At 38.6% G+C, this 14,867-nt stretch overlaps 1 protein-coding gene across 1 annotated transcript; it reads right to left on the bottom strand.

Annotated features, from left to right (window-relative positions):
* Nucleotides 1-5,098: 5,098 nt before the first annotated feature.
* LOC101850635 (sprT-like domain-containing protein Spartan) lies at nt 5,099-14,260 on the bottom strand. Its single transcript, XM_013079778.2, has 6 exons — nt 13,462-14,260; nt 10,914-11,022; nt 10,265-10,309; nt 9,090-9,164; nt 8,274-8,514; nt 5,099-7,204 (listed from the first exon to the last, which is right to left on the bottom strand). Exons 1-6 carry the CDS (start codon nt 13,779-13,781, stop codon nt 5,535-5,537), a joined length of 2,460 nt encoding a protein of 819 aa, XP_012935232.1. The 5' UTR covers nt 13,782-14,260; the 3' UTR covers nt 5,099-5,534.
* Between the last annotated feature and the right edge of the window lie 607 nt (nt 14,261-14,867).

The raw sequence follows: 14,867 nt of genomic DNA, 5'->3' as shown, positions 1-14,867 counted from the left end.
TAGGTTCACGAAAATCCTCGCACAATGTCATAGATACTACAACGTTTAGCGGGTGTTTGGTCACTGGGGTGAGCCTTTGGGACACAATAACACTAGCTAACTGTTCAAGTAAGCGTTTAACGGCACTTGCAACACAATTAGGTCATGCATGTGCCGAAGATTAGAAGTGTCACAAGAGAGTAACGTACACACATACATACAAAAAAGGAGGAGAGATAAGGACGATAGATATTTAAGAGTAAAGAAAGTGCAAACCACATCAGAGTGATTCAGAGCACCTTCCAACCACCCACCTGGCTAGCTCTAAACTGTCCCCGTGGTTTTATGCACCCCGCATAATTTAGCAAATTTTGATATTTTTTTGCATAATTTCTGATTATTTTCCTTTATCATTCTTTGTTTTAAAAAAACAGAATCGCATAATTATACATTTTTGGGCTCAGTTTGCATAATTTCAGAAATTTTCTTGCATAAAATGACGGGGACAGTCTAAAACATGACCCTGCATTGCGGCGACAAGCACTGGCGAGTTTGGAAAAGGGTCCGTATTTGTGTAATACTATGTATGTGTATATATATATATATATATATATATATATATACAGAGAGAGAGAGAGAGAGAGAGAGAGAGAGAGAGAGAGAGAGAGAGAGAGAGAGAGAGAGAGAGAGAGAGAGAGAGAGAGAGAGAGAGAGAGAGAGAGAGTGGATATATATGCGTATGTGACGTTGACGTAAGCTCTGAATTGTGCTGAGTAAGCACTGACATGTACACAAAATGTACTTGCCGTTGTAACCTAATTTTTTTCCACATATGGATCAATATTGTTGTGTGTTTTATTATTCATTACATTATTTTCCAAATCCTAAGTTGCTAAGTTAACTCGATCAGGCAGTGAAAACCCAACTGAGTAGGCTATGTGGTAGTGACTGCGCCGGCGCGTGGGGGGAATCTACGGTATCCCTTTATTATTTAAAAAATCCTTGGATTGTTCAACAAGTTGCAAACTTGTTATAAAAGGGTTATGAATAGTGGTACATGTAATATATATATATATATATATATATATATATATATATATATAAGGAGACAAACAAAAAAGATGCCATGCGCTTGTGTGTGTGTTTGGAGGAGGGGGGGGGAGGGCAAAAGTTGGACCAAATACTAATACTTAATACATGTATTAGCAAGGAGCAGAAAGATGGAATAGGTGTATAATGTGCCTTTTTATCGTTCTATGATAGTTTGGGGACGATTTAGAAGACAGAAGCCAAACCTCATGACATAGAAGTAGAAGAAAAGACACGGTTGAAATGGGGACGGAGAGCACCAGCAACTCAGATAGCGGGCCTGATGTTGAATAAGTAAATGGGGAAAGATAAGAGTGTCAAATATACCCTACCTGTTGGATCCCCAGCTTCATTCATGAGATAGGAAGATGGAAAAGAGAAGACATTTCTTTGTTCCACTGTTAAGTTTGAAGTCTCCTGCTGTGGCAAAAGAGACTTCACGATTTCATGGACAAATACCAATGAAATAGAGAGGATTTCAAACCTTCTTCAAGTTCTTAGAACTAAACTAAATGAAGTAAATGAGGCCCTTCTCCCTTTCACCAAGTCTGCAGACCCCATGATCTGGCTGGGTTCAGGTGCCACTTATACAAAAACTACTATAACAATAACACACAAAAACATAAATGACACTCTCTGAACAAAGAAAAACGTTGAAAATTCATGATGATGTAATATGTAGATCCAAGAAGCCTACTTTGTTATCCAAACCATTCAACCATGTCTATGATTGAAATTACATGTGTAGAACCCATAGAAGGAAAAACAAAGCATCATCAAATCATACCAACAAGTACAGCGGCACTCATATATATTCAATTCACATTTTCAGAATCATATTTTTAATTACATGTATTTCATTGGTAAAAGCACCTGTGTGTAAGGGCTCAAAGGTCAAAGAGAGCTCATGAATTATTATCTAAACATGTAAGTACAAGACAAATAATAAATAATATACCGTAAAACCTCTGTATAACGTACTCCCTTCGGACCAAAGACTTTTAACGTTCTAGCTGAGGTATGTATTATTAACCAAAAGAGAGTGAAAATACTAAATGTCACTTGGGGCTTCAGAAAGTGAACATCACAGCCAATAGTATGTTTTAAGCCGTGTATGTGATACAGAGGTTTTACTGTATATTTTAAGCGGAGCATAAAATTTTCATCAAAATACATTTCCAAGTAATACATGACAATAAGGCAACAGAAAATACAATTTTCCTTCATTATACTATCAAATTGGAAATTCATATGTTATCATGGACACCTTTTGCGACATGAATGTAGCCAAAACATAGACTGTGGAAAGCGAGGCTAAAAATTTGAACATATATATATATATGAATATGTGTCCAGGTATAATATAATATTTATAAATAACTGGAAATAACTCCATAAAAATAAAAATGCTTTCTTACCACAAAGGAAACTTATTTTGATGAAAAGTAGAAACCTATAAAATACAAAATCATTTCTGCATATATAGATCTAATATGTATATATTAGAAGATCATAATATGCTCTTAACTTACTGAATTACAAAACAAAAAAGTCTTGCTACATGGTAGGAAGAGATTTTATTTTTACAGGCTGTCCTAAACTACAAAAACACATTTCTCCAACTGAACAACCAATGAAAGTCTATCAGTATCAGTAAACAATGACCAACATTTTTAACCTTTTTTTACATGATTAAGACATCATGGCATGTTTCAAAGCTTTGTTCTATCACATGTTTTAGCTAGAGGTGTAAGAGAAGTCTGGAGGAGCCAGGTCTACAGACAATAGTTGGGCAGCTCAAATGTTTCCACTCACTTCAAACAGTAACGCCACATGGTTATGGAACAGCTTGACATCTTTTGTCTGGTGTTTGAAATAACATAATTTTGTATGTGTCCATCCAATGACTCTGTGTGTATATTGTGTGTGTGTGTGGTGTGTGTGTAGTGTGTGTGTGTGGTGTGGGTGTGGGTGTGTGTGTGTGTGTGTGTGTGTGTGTGTGTGTGTGTGTGTGTGTGTGTGCATGTGTGTATGTGTGTATGTGTGTGTGTCGACGTGGGCATGACTGTGTATGTAACCATGCAACAGCAAATTTCTCTTTATGGAGATCCATAGTTATATAATACCACCTATCTATCTTGCCAACATTCCCTATATATATGTTTTCCTTTAAAAGCCACAGTTCCTTCCTCTGTTGATCTTACAATGTACACCATTGACTGAATGCCTGGTTTTCAGGTGAATTTCAAATTAAGCCATACACATCCCAAAATATGTGCACATTCACCAATAATATAACTGTGACAGATGATGACTGTACCTTCACCTATTCCTGGAACACAGTTTGATACATGGACACATAGAAATGATTCTTGGAACAAAACCGTGAACTTAAGTTTCATCCATCATCACCCGTTAAGGAAATTGGTTTTTTTTTTCCAAGAGAAAAGATTATTCAAAGCACATGATGGTGATATACAGCATTGTAGATTGGTATCAAGGTCGAAATAAGGCATGGCTTTTTTAATGCCATTTGAAGCTTATTCATGGAAGATTAAAAGACGGAGCGTACAACCCCACCATAAAGAAGAGAAATATTGAACTCCAAACAATTCTCATGACTTCAATTTCATTTTTAAATCAGGAGGGGGAAAAAAACAGGTTCCCCACCAGAAGTTGGTAACTGCTAAGATTCGCAAAATCCGGACAGCTGTCGTTTCGGCAGGTTACTGCTCATTCAAACAAAGGCAGGACAAAAAAAACTAATTTGGGATAACCGTCAATTTACCACCAGGCACTTCTTGAGAGTTACATTTCATACTGCCCGAAAAACACGCAGCTGGAGATCTCAAAGCCCTAAACCAATAAGTAATAATAATAGATAGCATTTGCATGGCGCAAATTCTCGCTCAGCAGCAAGCTTTATGCGCTTTAAAATCTATGCTATTACCCCAAAAGACCTGATAGCATTCTGAAACAATCTCAACTTCCAGGGAAGCATACAGTGCAAGCTTATAGCAGGTTAGTATAAAAGTAATAATCGTCCAACAACAAAAATTCTAGGGGACTAGCATTTCAATCCCAAATAGAACAAAGGCAAGAGCAGAAACATTCCAGGAATGTCATTACATTTCAAACCTACCACTCTGAGTGTGATTCAACCCCACAGATTCCACATCCCTGGCAAGTCTATTGTCAAACAGCACCATACTTGCACATCTTATGGAGAGGCTCTCTTGTAAATTAATACGTCTTTTGCAATAGTCTGGGCACACATAGTGAAATGGGGGGGGGGGGCACGGAAAACTTTTTGTTATGAAGAATTTTGCAATATTATACATGTTTTAAATAAAAAGAATAAATAATTAAATAAATGCAAGAAAAAGTGTGAGACCTGAAAACCTCTTCCCTTCATGTGTATGTTTCCATATGTGCATGCTAGATTTAACTAACATATTAATGACTCATAGACGGCAAAACTCTCAGAGAGACAATTAGTCATACAATAACATCAATTTCCTGGTTACAATGTATCTCTTGTAAGTTCACGGAGTTCCCTGGCTGACCTGTACGGAAGTACTAAAAAAAAGTCTACAACTTGCTAGATTCTTTCCTTAAATTAGATATAAAACATGAACAACAGCACAAGACCTGATACGATGTTGTAATAAAGAGTATACTTTATCATAATGACCAAGAGCACCATTTACAGTCTAACTTACACAGAACAAGCACTTACAAGTAGAGCAAACACACACATAGCGAACAGATTTTCAGGTCCCGAATTTCTTTCCTACTCATACGTATTACATTCTTAGCATTTAAAACATGTTCGGTATATAGCGAGATTGGTGAATAACAAAAAGATTTTCGTGTCCCACCAGTTTCCCTATGTGTGTGTAGACTGCAGTTAGTATAAATAACATTTACCAATATAATTATCAACAAACCAGTGAGCAATAACACACAAAGAGCATTATCAACTTACAAATCTTTGCATATAATGTCAAAAATAACACCACTACCCCCCCCCCCAAGAAAAAAATTTCTTCTCCACTTCTTCTTCAGCTGTCCATCATTATAGATGATGACTAAAGCAGTATGCATGGTACAGCTGTCCCATGACCATAGACATCGAGAAAATAGATTGCCACCCAAATATTACTTCCCTCCCTTCAGATCTTGATTTCCTTGATATGTTCCAAAGTAGAGACACAGTCAAAGAAAAACTGCAACCTAAATGAAGCGCACCAAATTCTATGTCGCCTAATTCCCATTCTTCTTTATATTCCCCCACCAGATCTCAGGGGCAGTCAACGGCCGGTTCTTCAACCTGCAGTCAACTGATTTTTTACATGTGACTATTTTTCCTACTTAGTAAGACCCCTTGCCATCAGGCAGCCACATTCCAATTACATAATAAAATCAGTTTATTCAGTAGTAAGACAATAAAACAGTTACAACAATCAGGACTCCAAACAATCATCGAGGTGAACATTAATGACGTTCTCGGGGACCTCAGCACAGCACACAGGACACGAGACAAGCCGAGGTCCAGCACCGCCCTCCCTGTTCCCGCCCGAACCAGTCTGTCCCGGCCTGGAGTTCTCTGTCGTTGTCCCTGAGGGGCGAGCGTCTACAGAAACATTTGACCTCCTCTTTGCCTCGGCACCACCGGACAGAAATTCTCCACCAGTACTGTCACTCTCACCAGGACCAAAAGCTTCATCTGATTTTCTTTTGCTACCAGAAGTTAGGACACTGCTCTCTGAATCTTGATTCGAGTGGGAAGAAAAGGAACTTTGAGCATATATAGAACCATCGGAAGTTTTTAGGCGACCTGCTGACGATGGGCCGGCAGAGGAACTGCCGTGACCCCTGACAAAAGTCCTCCTGATCTGAGAAAGGTACGACTGTCCTTCTGAGGCACTACCCAACACAAAACCCTGACCTGAAAAAGAACTTTTGCTGTCAACAAAGCTTTTCTGAGAGACAAGGTTATTTTCACTGGAATCAGAAGACTTCCAATTATGAAATTTGGATGAACTAGTACCCGTATAATCCTCAAAATCGTCTTCCTTTTTCACGCTCTCAGTCTTCACTTTTGTCTCTCTTGGGAACATAGAAGATGTTTTTGCAGAAATATCATGTTTCCGTTCATCTCTACTTTCATTATCCCTTCTTCTTTCTTCAAATGAAAGACCAGACTTTGACTCATTCTTGTCCACAAACTTGGAACTTCTGGATAAGCTTTTATCCTTAGACCTGTTTCTCTCATCATCAGACCTTTTGCTTACATGATGAGGAGATGATGATTTGAGATTTCTTCTATTACCAGCTTCTCCAATTTCCTTTTTAATTTTGTTTGGTGAATATCCCCCTTCCCACAGTCCTTCATTAGAATCAAGATCATCCAATATATAATGTTTTTTTATTCGTGGTTTCTTTTTTGTAAAAAACTGTGTCTCCTTGCTTTTGTCCTCACAAACACTGACAAATTTCCGGACACCACTATGTCCTTTCCAATTTTTTCCACCGTCTTTACTATGCTTTTTCCCAAGTCTATGAGGAAATTCACTTTTGGTCAAATCTATGAAAGACTCGGAACCTTTCTTCTGAGACACAGGAGGAGGAGGTTTTGTGGATGTCTTTGGCACAGGCTCTGAGGCGTCTATATCAAACACCCACAAATCATCTTCATCATCAGGCCAGTCTTCACTGTGAGCACCATTGGAACTTTTACTGGATGTTGAGCAACCTCCATTCATTTGACCATTGGCAGTGCTCTTTGAGGATGAAGAAGAGTAGGATGAGGAAGCGTTAGTCCCAGCAGTATGTGGTTTGTTCTGAACAGCTGGGTGTGAACTGTCACGAAGGTCATTTCGCTTCACTAAAACACCATTAACGAGAACATATTTCTTTCCCTTTTCATCTGGAACGTTTGTCTTGCTGCTTCCAGAAACAACAGAAGAGAAGAGACTAGAAGGATTCTTTCCACTGGACGAAGTATGTTTGCCATTAGTTGCAGGTTTAGAACTGGCGCTGCTGTTTCTACTAGAGTTTGCCCCAGATGATCCTAAGGTTTTTCCCTTACCGAGAAAAGAACGGATGTCTTTAGAAGCTCCATCAGAATGATCTGCAAATAGAGGAGAGAAAGCCCAAATTATGAAAATATTTCATTGAGCCCCTGAATTGGACTCGAACCAAGTCTGGGTGTGCATATGTAAATTTGATGGACCATTGACAATAATATTGTGCCACGTACAGATAACATTGTACTGTCAACATAACTCTTTAGACAGAAGTACTCTGACAGAAAACCAAAAGAAGTTACTGAGATCACAACATTTTACAATCCATACTGAAATGATCTTCAAGCAAAACAGTGAGCAAACAGGATACTGAGCCATATGCAAACGGTACAAATTACATTTCTTGAGTATAAAATATCTATTCACTGATTTTACATAACATCCAGAAACGAAGAATTCGATACATGTGTACACTCAGACTCAGAAGTAGTCATCTTAGAAATGAAAGATGAATGTCTTCCACAGTGTCATTTTAATATTTTAAAAATGCAACGGGGACAAGGGAAGCGTTTGTTTATAATTTATACAGATGATTGTTTTGAACAGGTGGCCATCAGAACAGGTTCAGCTGTACTTACAAATGAAATACATACACCTGCAAAGAACCCACATACATTCCCATTTTTATGAGTGACCATTAACTTTAGAATGCAAAACAATTTTCTGCTCCTTATGCAAATAAAACATACAGGAGGCTAAACAATTTTTCAAAAACAACTAAAACGGCACAACCTTTAAAAACTGAAAGGACAACAAGAATAACAGTACTCCAATGTAAATAAAAACTCCATGATTTAAAGAAAGGTATAGATCCATTGTGCTCTGAAGAAATGATACCAACATTCATGTTTCATGATCATCATCCAGTGCCAGATCTGCGACAGACATCGGCGATCATGGTTTTCCATTCATTCCTTTGCTCGGATATTCTCAAAAAAACTATGTTTCCCTGATCTCTCCCTGTTACCCATTTGTTCAAGTTCCCTAACTATGTTGGTCTGGGCCTACCCCTGCCTTGCTTGCCCTCAGTTTTGCCAGTGAAGGTAGATGTTCAAGACCCTTATGTCTAGTCATGTTTAAGGCTACTTAAAACTAACAACATTTTTTTCTCACCATCTTTCCCTTTTCCTTTGGTTGACTTCTTCTGCCCATATCCCTCTGGTTCCTTGATCTTGGTGTAGCTGCCGCCACACGAAGCCTGATGTTCTGCCCACCAAAAATCTCTGAAAGAGGGGGCACGGTTCATGGCCCGCTTCACGTAGCCAAAGTACGGTGGCCGCTTTCTGCACGGCCCATCACATCTCCACCAGTGCTGCTGGTAAGATGCAACTTCATCGTGGAATGTGTGGTAAATCTGTAGAAACAAAGAGAGAGTGAAGTCGTCAGAGGGTACCACTTACCAAAAGCTTTCACTAACTGTGTGCCCTCAAACAAATAAGAGCTACTCACATAATAACTATCATGCTACAAGAAAACAAATTCAAAACAAAATTTAGTGAATTGCTCCACTCAATTTCAGCCACAGGAATTATCACTACACATATTTCATTTTAGTCAATTAAACGGTAACTAGAATTAGTCTCATTGGCCATAGCAGAAACAAATGGTCACCTTACTTCTTATTCCTTCTATTTTGTTCAAGAAACATTCTCCTCTGCGGATGCATTGGTTATCATCAAATATGGACAGACAAACTATTATTATAGATGGGAGAGAAAGAGAGAACCTGAGCCCTCACTGATTGAGTTAACTAAACTTAATCAAATATTATGACAGTAAGCACTCTTCCAGTGTAAAAAAAAATAATAACAAAAAGGAAAAATTTGAGTAGGTACTAAAGCATGACATTTTAAGATAACATGACCATTTCTAAAAAGAAGATCATTAAAAATACAACAGCCTTTCTTAGTACTGAATTTCATCACTCACAGATATACTAGCACCGGTGGCTTTGTTGATCCTCTTCATGTGACCCTGAAACTGCGGGCCGTGACCATCATGATCCTGCAACATAAAAATGAAGTTCAAAGTTCAAGAAGAGTTACAGAATATCCCTTCCCCATGACTTTTCCTCACCGCCAAAAACAAAGAATCAAGCAGTCTAACAATGCAATGACAAGATGACTTTTATTATCCTTACGACATTTTATTACTCTAGACATATTTATCAAACCTGGTGGTGTTATGCAGAGCATCTACTGCCCCTAGCAGCCATGCAAACATATAACAGATGACCATACTAATTTAGGACAGGAATTAATTACAATAAAACCTATTTCTATTTCCCACTCATAAGTCGTGAGAACAAAAGTCTTAATTTGAGCTCAAGAGAAGCATATTCAGCACTATTATGGCGTCATTGTGCTGCAAGAGCCATAAAAATAAAAAATACTAAAACAAAGAAGGAAAAGCATATATTGACATGATAATAACAGTAAGTCACAAATTGCTGGAGGAGAAGCAAGACTTACGACAGAAATAACAGAGGGACAGCAAAAAAGTCAGACTGACCAGTGCTATCTCCAACGACCTGCTACGACAATAGATACATATGATCATCAGAAAGTGTCTCATGAAAGGATTTTTTTTAAAAACAACTTCTTCAACTACACATTTGATAGTTTATCAGACCGATACATTTAGTATCAAACCCTTCTCTCTTTTCCTTTTTTTTTAGTAGAGGGTTTTACGGCGCTCGCAACTGCATAAGGTCATAGAAGCACCAAGGGGTGGGTGTCAACAGAGAAGTCCTTACATTGAATCAGACTTACTCTGCTCACCTCTCTAGCTTCAACAGCACAAAGTCTGCTTCGGCTATCAAGGCACCCCGGAAATAGCAGTTCACAAGAGTGTGACAAACATACAAAAGAAGTAGAGGAAAAAGACAATAGGAAGGATTAGGAAAGAAAAAGCAGCAGTTCCCTGTTGCAGATCAGGCACCGTTACGAGCGTGACATGATGAATCAGCCCATTTACAATTCTACTGTGCTTGAACGAGAAATGTCCCCCCTTTGGGAATGGCCTAAAGACACTACAGTCAATGGCACTGCCCCGGGGGGTGCCTTCTCTCTAAAACACAGGATGCAAACAAAAATGAAACCTACCCTGTTGTTGTCTGTGACGAAGAGAAAAGCGTGGATCATTTCATGCTGAAAATAAAAACAATGTAAAAAGCTGTAAACTTTTGAAGCCATCAGTCATTTAAAAAGTATTCTTTTTCAAGAAGAGAGCGAGAGATAGAGAGAGGAGAAGGGAGAGGAGAGGAGAGACAGACAGACAGACAGAGAGAGAGAGAGAAAGTGAGAAAGAAAGAGAGAATGTTAACATCTGCGCATGTTCAACTTCAATGAAAACCCAAAATAGCTTGAAGTAAATTTCCCAAACCATCCATCCTTTCTTCTCCTAAGAACATATCGCACCTCTTTTCAGAGGGCTATAATTTCCCTTTTAATATTAATTTTTTTTAATAAACCTCTCCGCACAAAATTAAAGGAAACAAGTTATTTGAGGTAACAAATAACAAAGTCTGAGAGATGGAGCAAAAAGTTGCATTCAGAACATTAAGTTTCTGTACTCTATCAAGCATCCTTTGGTGTGCACTATTGTTGGGTATATTAAGTACTAATTATAACTTTGCCCTGAAATTTGAAAGTGAATATATTTTTCCTTCACTGATAACCCGTAATAAAATTCTGGTCACAAGTAAGCCAATTTTGCATTTCATTTTACCCATTACTTTGTCTTTTTTCTTACCAGCAAAGTTTCCACTAAATCCTTTCTTGGTCGCAACTTGAGAAGAGGAAGGCTCAGACGAACAGAACAAAGTCCCCCTCTGCCTTCATACACGCAAAGTCCAGCACATCTAAGAAGAAAAAAAGTACAAACAAACATAAACAAATTTTTGAGTATCAAGTGAGACAAAATAAAATATATTTATCTTGTACGATTGTCGTGCCCCGAGAAAAAACAACAACCAACCAAGTACAGCTCCAGGTCAGCGTTACGTCATGACCACGTAAATTCTAACTGAAAATTAGGCTACATGAACTGCCAGAACACAGGCTACTTGTCAAACCTACGTTACCTGAAATCTGCTAGACAATGGTGGGGGAGATGTGATGGGCCGAAGGTAAGCAAATCTGCAACAAGCACTAGCTCACAGAATCACTTGTGGGAGAAAGAGAGATTATCTATCACAGTGTGCACAGTTGCCATGAGGGTGCTGTGCTCCATGGGAACCTACTTCTAGAGGTTTTTTTAACCTCAGGGGACTGAAACCCCCTTGACTCTTCTAAAGCATGGAAATTACTTAGCATTTAGAGGCTTAGCATAAAATATAGTGTGTAGCGACAAGATACATACAGGCTTACGAACACACACACACACATACGTACACATATATCTACACACACACACAGGTGACAATGACATCGTGCTAACCGCAAAGTTGGTATCACTGGGAAGTGAATCATCGCTCATTGGTGTAAGTGTGTTGTCTTTTTCATTCTATTCCTTCATTACAATTTTGTCTTACAATTTCGAATACAGTGGAACTCCGATTCAATGAGCTCAGATTCAACGAGAACTCGGATTCAACAGATGAGATAAATTCCCCGTTTTTTTTCTTCTTTAAAATCAATAAAAAAAAACCCGGATTCAACAAGCACTTTTAAATCAGCGAACTCGGATTCAACGAGGTCGCTTCCAGGGTGAACAGCCCCTGCAGATATGGCTTCGCTCATTTTTCTCCCATAACAAACTTTATCTATTCCGGGAAACCATCCATTGCAACTGCATCGTGAACCATTATTCACTTAGCCGATTGCATGTGACCAATCAGCGGCCTTTTTTCATACCAACACATGCATTGTTGGCTCGCGCACGTGTCTACTCTGGCGTGTGTCGGGGTCGGATGGGCGGCCTGCACAGGTGTGACTGTGTGTGTCAGTGTGTCCGGGAGGGGGGCGCACAAGCGGTCCACGCGTTGAATGTCGCAGATACAAACGCGTCAGTCTTTTTTTTCCCTCGGCAACTGATCATTATTACAATGATAAGCTATATACAGTCTTGACGTAGATTTTCGTAATGAACTGTGCGCTTGTCTATGAAATCAAAAGTTGCTGTATGCTAGGCTCTACACAGCAACACAACTTTGTGGTAAACAATCGAGATGACACAGGAGTGCATTTGAACGAATCTGTCTTTTTTTACACAGCTCATAATATCAGGCATTTCAGGCACTACTTACTTCTCTTTATACAGTTTGTTCAGTCCCTGTAATCATCTTCACAAAACCTCTTGTTTGCTATAACGAACACTCGGATTCAACGAGATTTTAGGTCAGACCCGGCGACCTCGTTGAATCCGAGTTCCACTGTAAAAATCTTTAAATATTACCAAAACTAATAATTTACGACAGATATTATACAGTAAAATTTTAAAATCTTCGTGTAAAATGGATAAAAATGAACAAGAAAAGTGCTATATAATACCTAGAAGCATGAGAAGGGAACGTAATAAAATATCAAATTTGCCTACATGTTTCATAGTAAAGAAAGAGCAAACCAAATTATCGGCATCAGAGCACCTACCAACCACCTGCAACTCAGCTTGTTGGTAGATGGTGACGTAAAAGTGGCAAATAGTTTTTATTACCCTAGACCCTATCTATAGTCTATAACTTGTATAGTGACATGAAAGCCCTGAAAGGACTTCGAACCATTTACAAGCGACCACCACAACAAATGAAGAAAAGACCTGACCCTAACACTAACACAAACCTTAACTAATGCTAACCCAACCCAAACTTTAATGCTAATCCTATCCCAAACCAAAACCCTAACACGTTTTAACCCTCTATCTATTTCATAGTACAGTGGAACTCCGATTCAACGAGGTCGCCGGGCCTGAACTAAAATCTCCTTGAATCCGAGTGCTCGTTATAGCAAACATATAAGGTTATATGTAGATAATTACAGGCAAGTAATGTATTTATTAATTGCTATAAAGTATAAAGACAAGTAACAAGTGGGGCGATTGTTAAGATTCCCGCGTTTAATTCCGATGTGCGTTTTTCATACCCTCAGGCATATTTCGCTTTGGTCCCTAACCCTAGTTAGGGTTAGGGTTAGGGCCAGGGTTAGGGTTAGGGTTAGGGTTAGGGTTAAGGTTAGGGACCAAAGTGAAATATGCCTGAGGGTATGAAAAACGCACATCAGAATTAAACGCGGGAATGTTAACAATCGCCACAAGTGGTGCCTGAAATGCCTGCATATATATATATATATATCAGCCTACTCACAGGGTCATCCGAGGACTCCATTTCACTTCGATTCCAGATAGTCTGCCCCAAAAAAACTGCTCATTAAACTGGAGAAAGAGTTCGCGAATATCAGGATTTGGATCTGATATTTCTAAAGATGGATCAACGGGTGACATTCCATTTAAGTCCAGAGGACGGGAGGAAATTGCGATTTTCTTGTCTCCATTGTGATCTCTGGTATTGATGTCCGAGGTTATCTCATTGCTGTCGAGATGAGCTGCTGCTTCCCGGTCATATTCCTCTTGAAGCCTTTTGGCAAAATCAAAATCATCAAAGTTCTGATCACTTGCAGTCATCATATTGCTGTTCTCTCGAATTTCGTGTACTTATTTCGGTATACAAACACTCATTGTAAAGTACGAGCATTGAGCATCACACACTAGATCTAGATCTAAGAAGATATTATTTCTGCCTTGTCACTTGTAACGAAAACTACTTTGTGTTCGTGTACGACTTTCGATTTTGTTTTGATTCGCAGGTTTCGTAATTCTCTTGTGCCAGGATCAAGATCTCAGGATGTCTCTCAGTAAGGAATAATAAGTACAGAAACAGTAAATAAAAAAGAACAGCATCAAAATAGAAACATAGCCTACAGTATAAACTTTCCTTTGAAAATTAGCTATCAGATAACTTAAAAACACTGTTGTAACTTTCGTTCATACCATAAGGGAAAAATGTTTTTATCAGGGGAGGGGGAATCAAATTTGACCACTTGAGGACAAATTGGCAGGGGGGCAATGTTTATGTTGTCGTTGGAGCATGTATTCGCAGCTTTTAAACGGAGTCTAGATTATAATTATAATTTTAAACCAAAGATGGTAGGGAAAATGAAAAAATGGGACAAGGCAAGGCGAGTTTACAAACAAAACGTCATGGATCAAAACATGATAACGTTTCCAGATAATCTATCGTGAATGTATGTTTTGAATTATGTATAATGTAATTGCTAACGACCGTAAGCAATAGTGGGTCATTGCACGTCAATCTCTGAGCAAGAGATGACACCTCCAGGTATCCAGGCAAATAGTTGTAATTATAATGATATATTATGTATAACCTCAGTGTTATCTGTTAGATCCGTTTTGGGTATGAAAGGAGTTATTTTTGTAAACGCCCTCGTGAAATGAAAAGTTCAGAGACTCATTCAAGTAATGTAGAGCAACTGTCTTTATAATTAGATATTCAAGCAGAATATTTTGTAATATAAAACCAAAAAGCACCGAGTTGATGCAGAGGCATCGCAGAGAGCTATTTCTTTGTATTATTTATACCAGATTGTAATACAATGCACTCCCAATCCCCTATACTAATAATACTACCAGCACCACTCCATTCCACGCACTCTGCCGCACAAACACAAACACACAGACACACACACACACACA

This window comes from Aplysia californica, unplaced genomic scaffold, assembly GCF_000002075.1.
Source record: "Aplysia californica isolate F4 #8 unplaced genomic scaffold, AplCal3.0 scaffold00062, whole genome shotgun sequence".
In the NCBI taxonomy this organism is placed as follows: domain Eukaryota; kingdom Metazoa; phylum Mollusca; class Gastropoda; order Aplysiida; family Aplysiidae; genus Aplysia; species Aplysia californica.
This window is presented reverse-complemented; position numbering and strand designations above follow the sequence as displayed.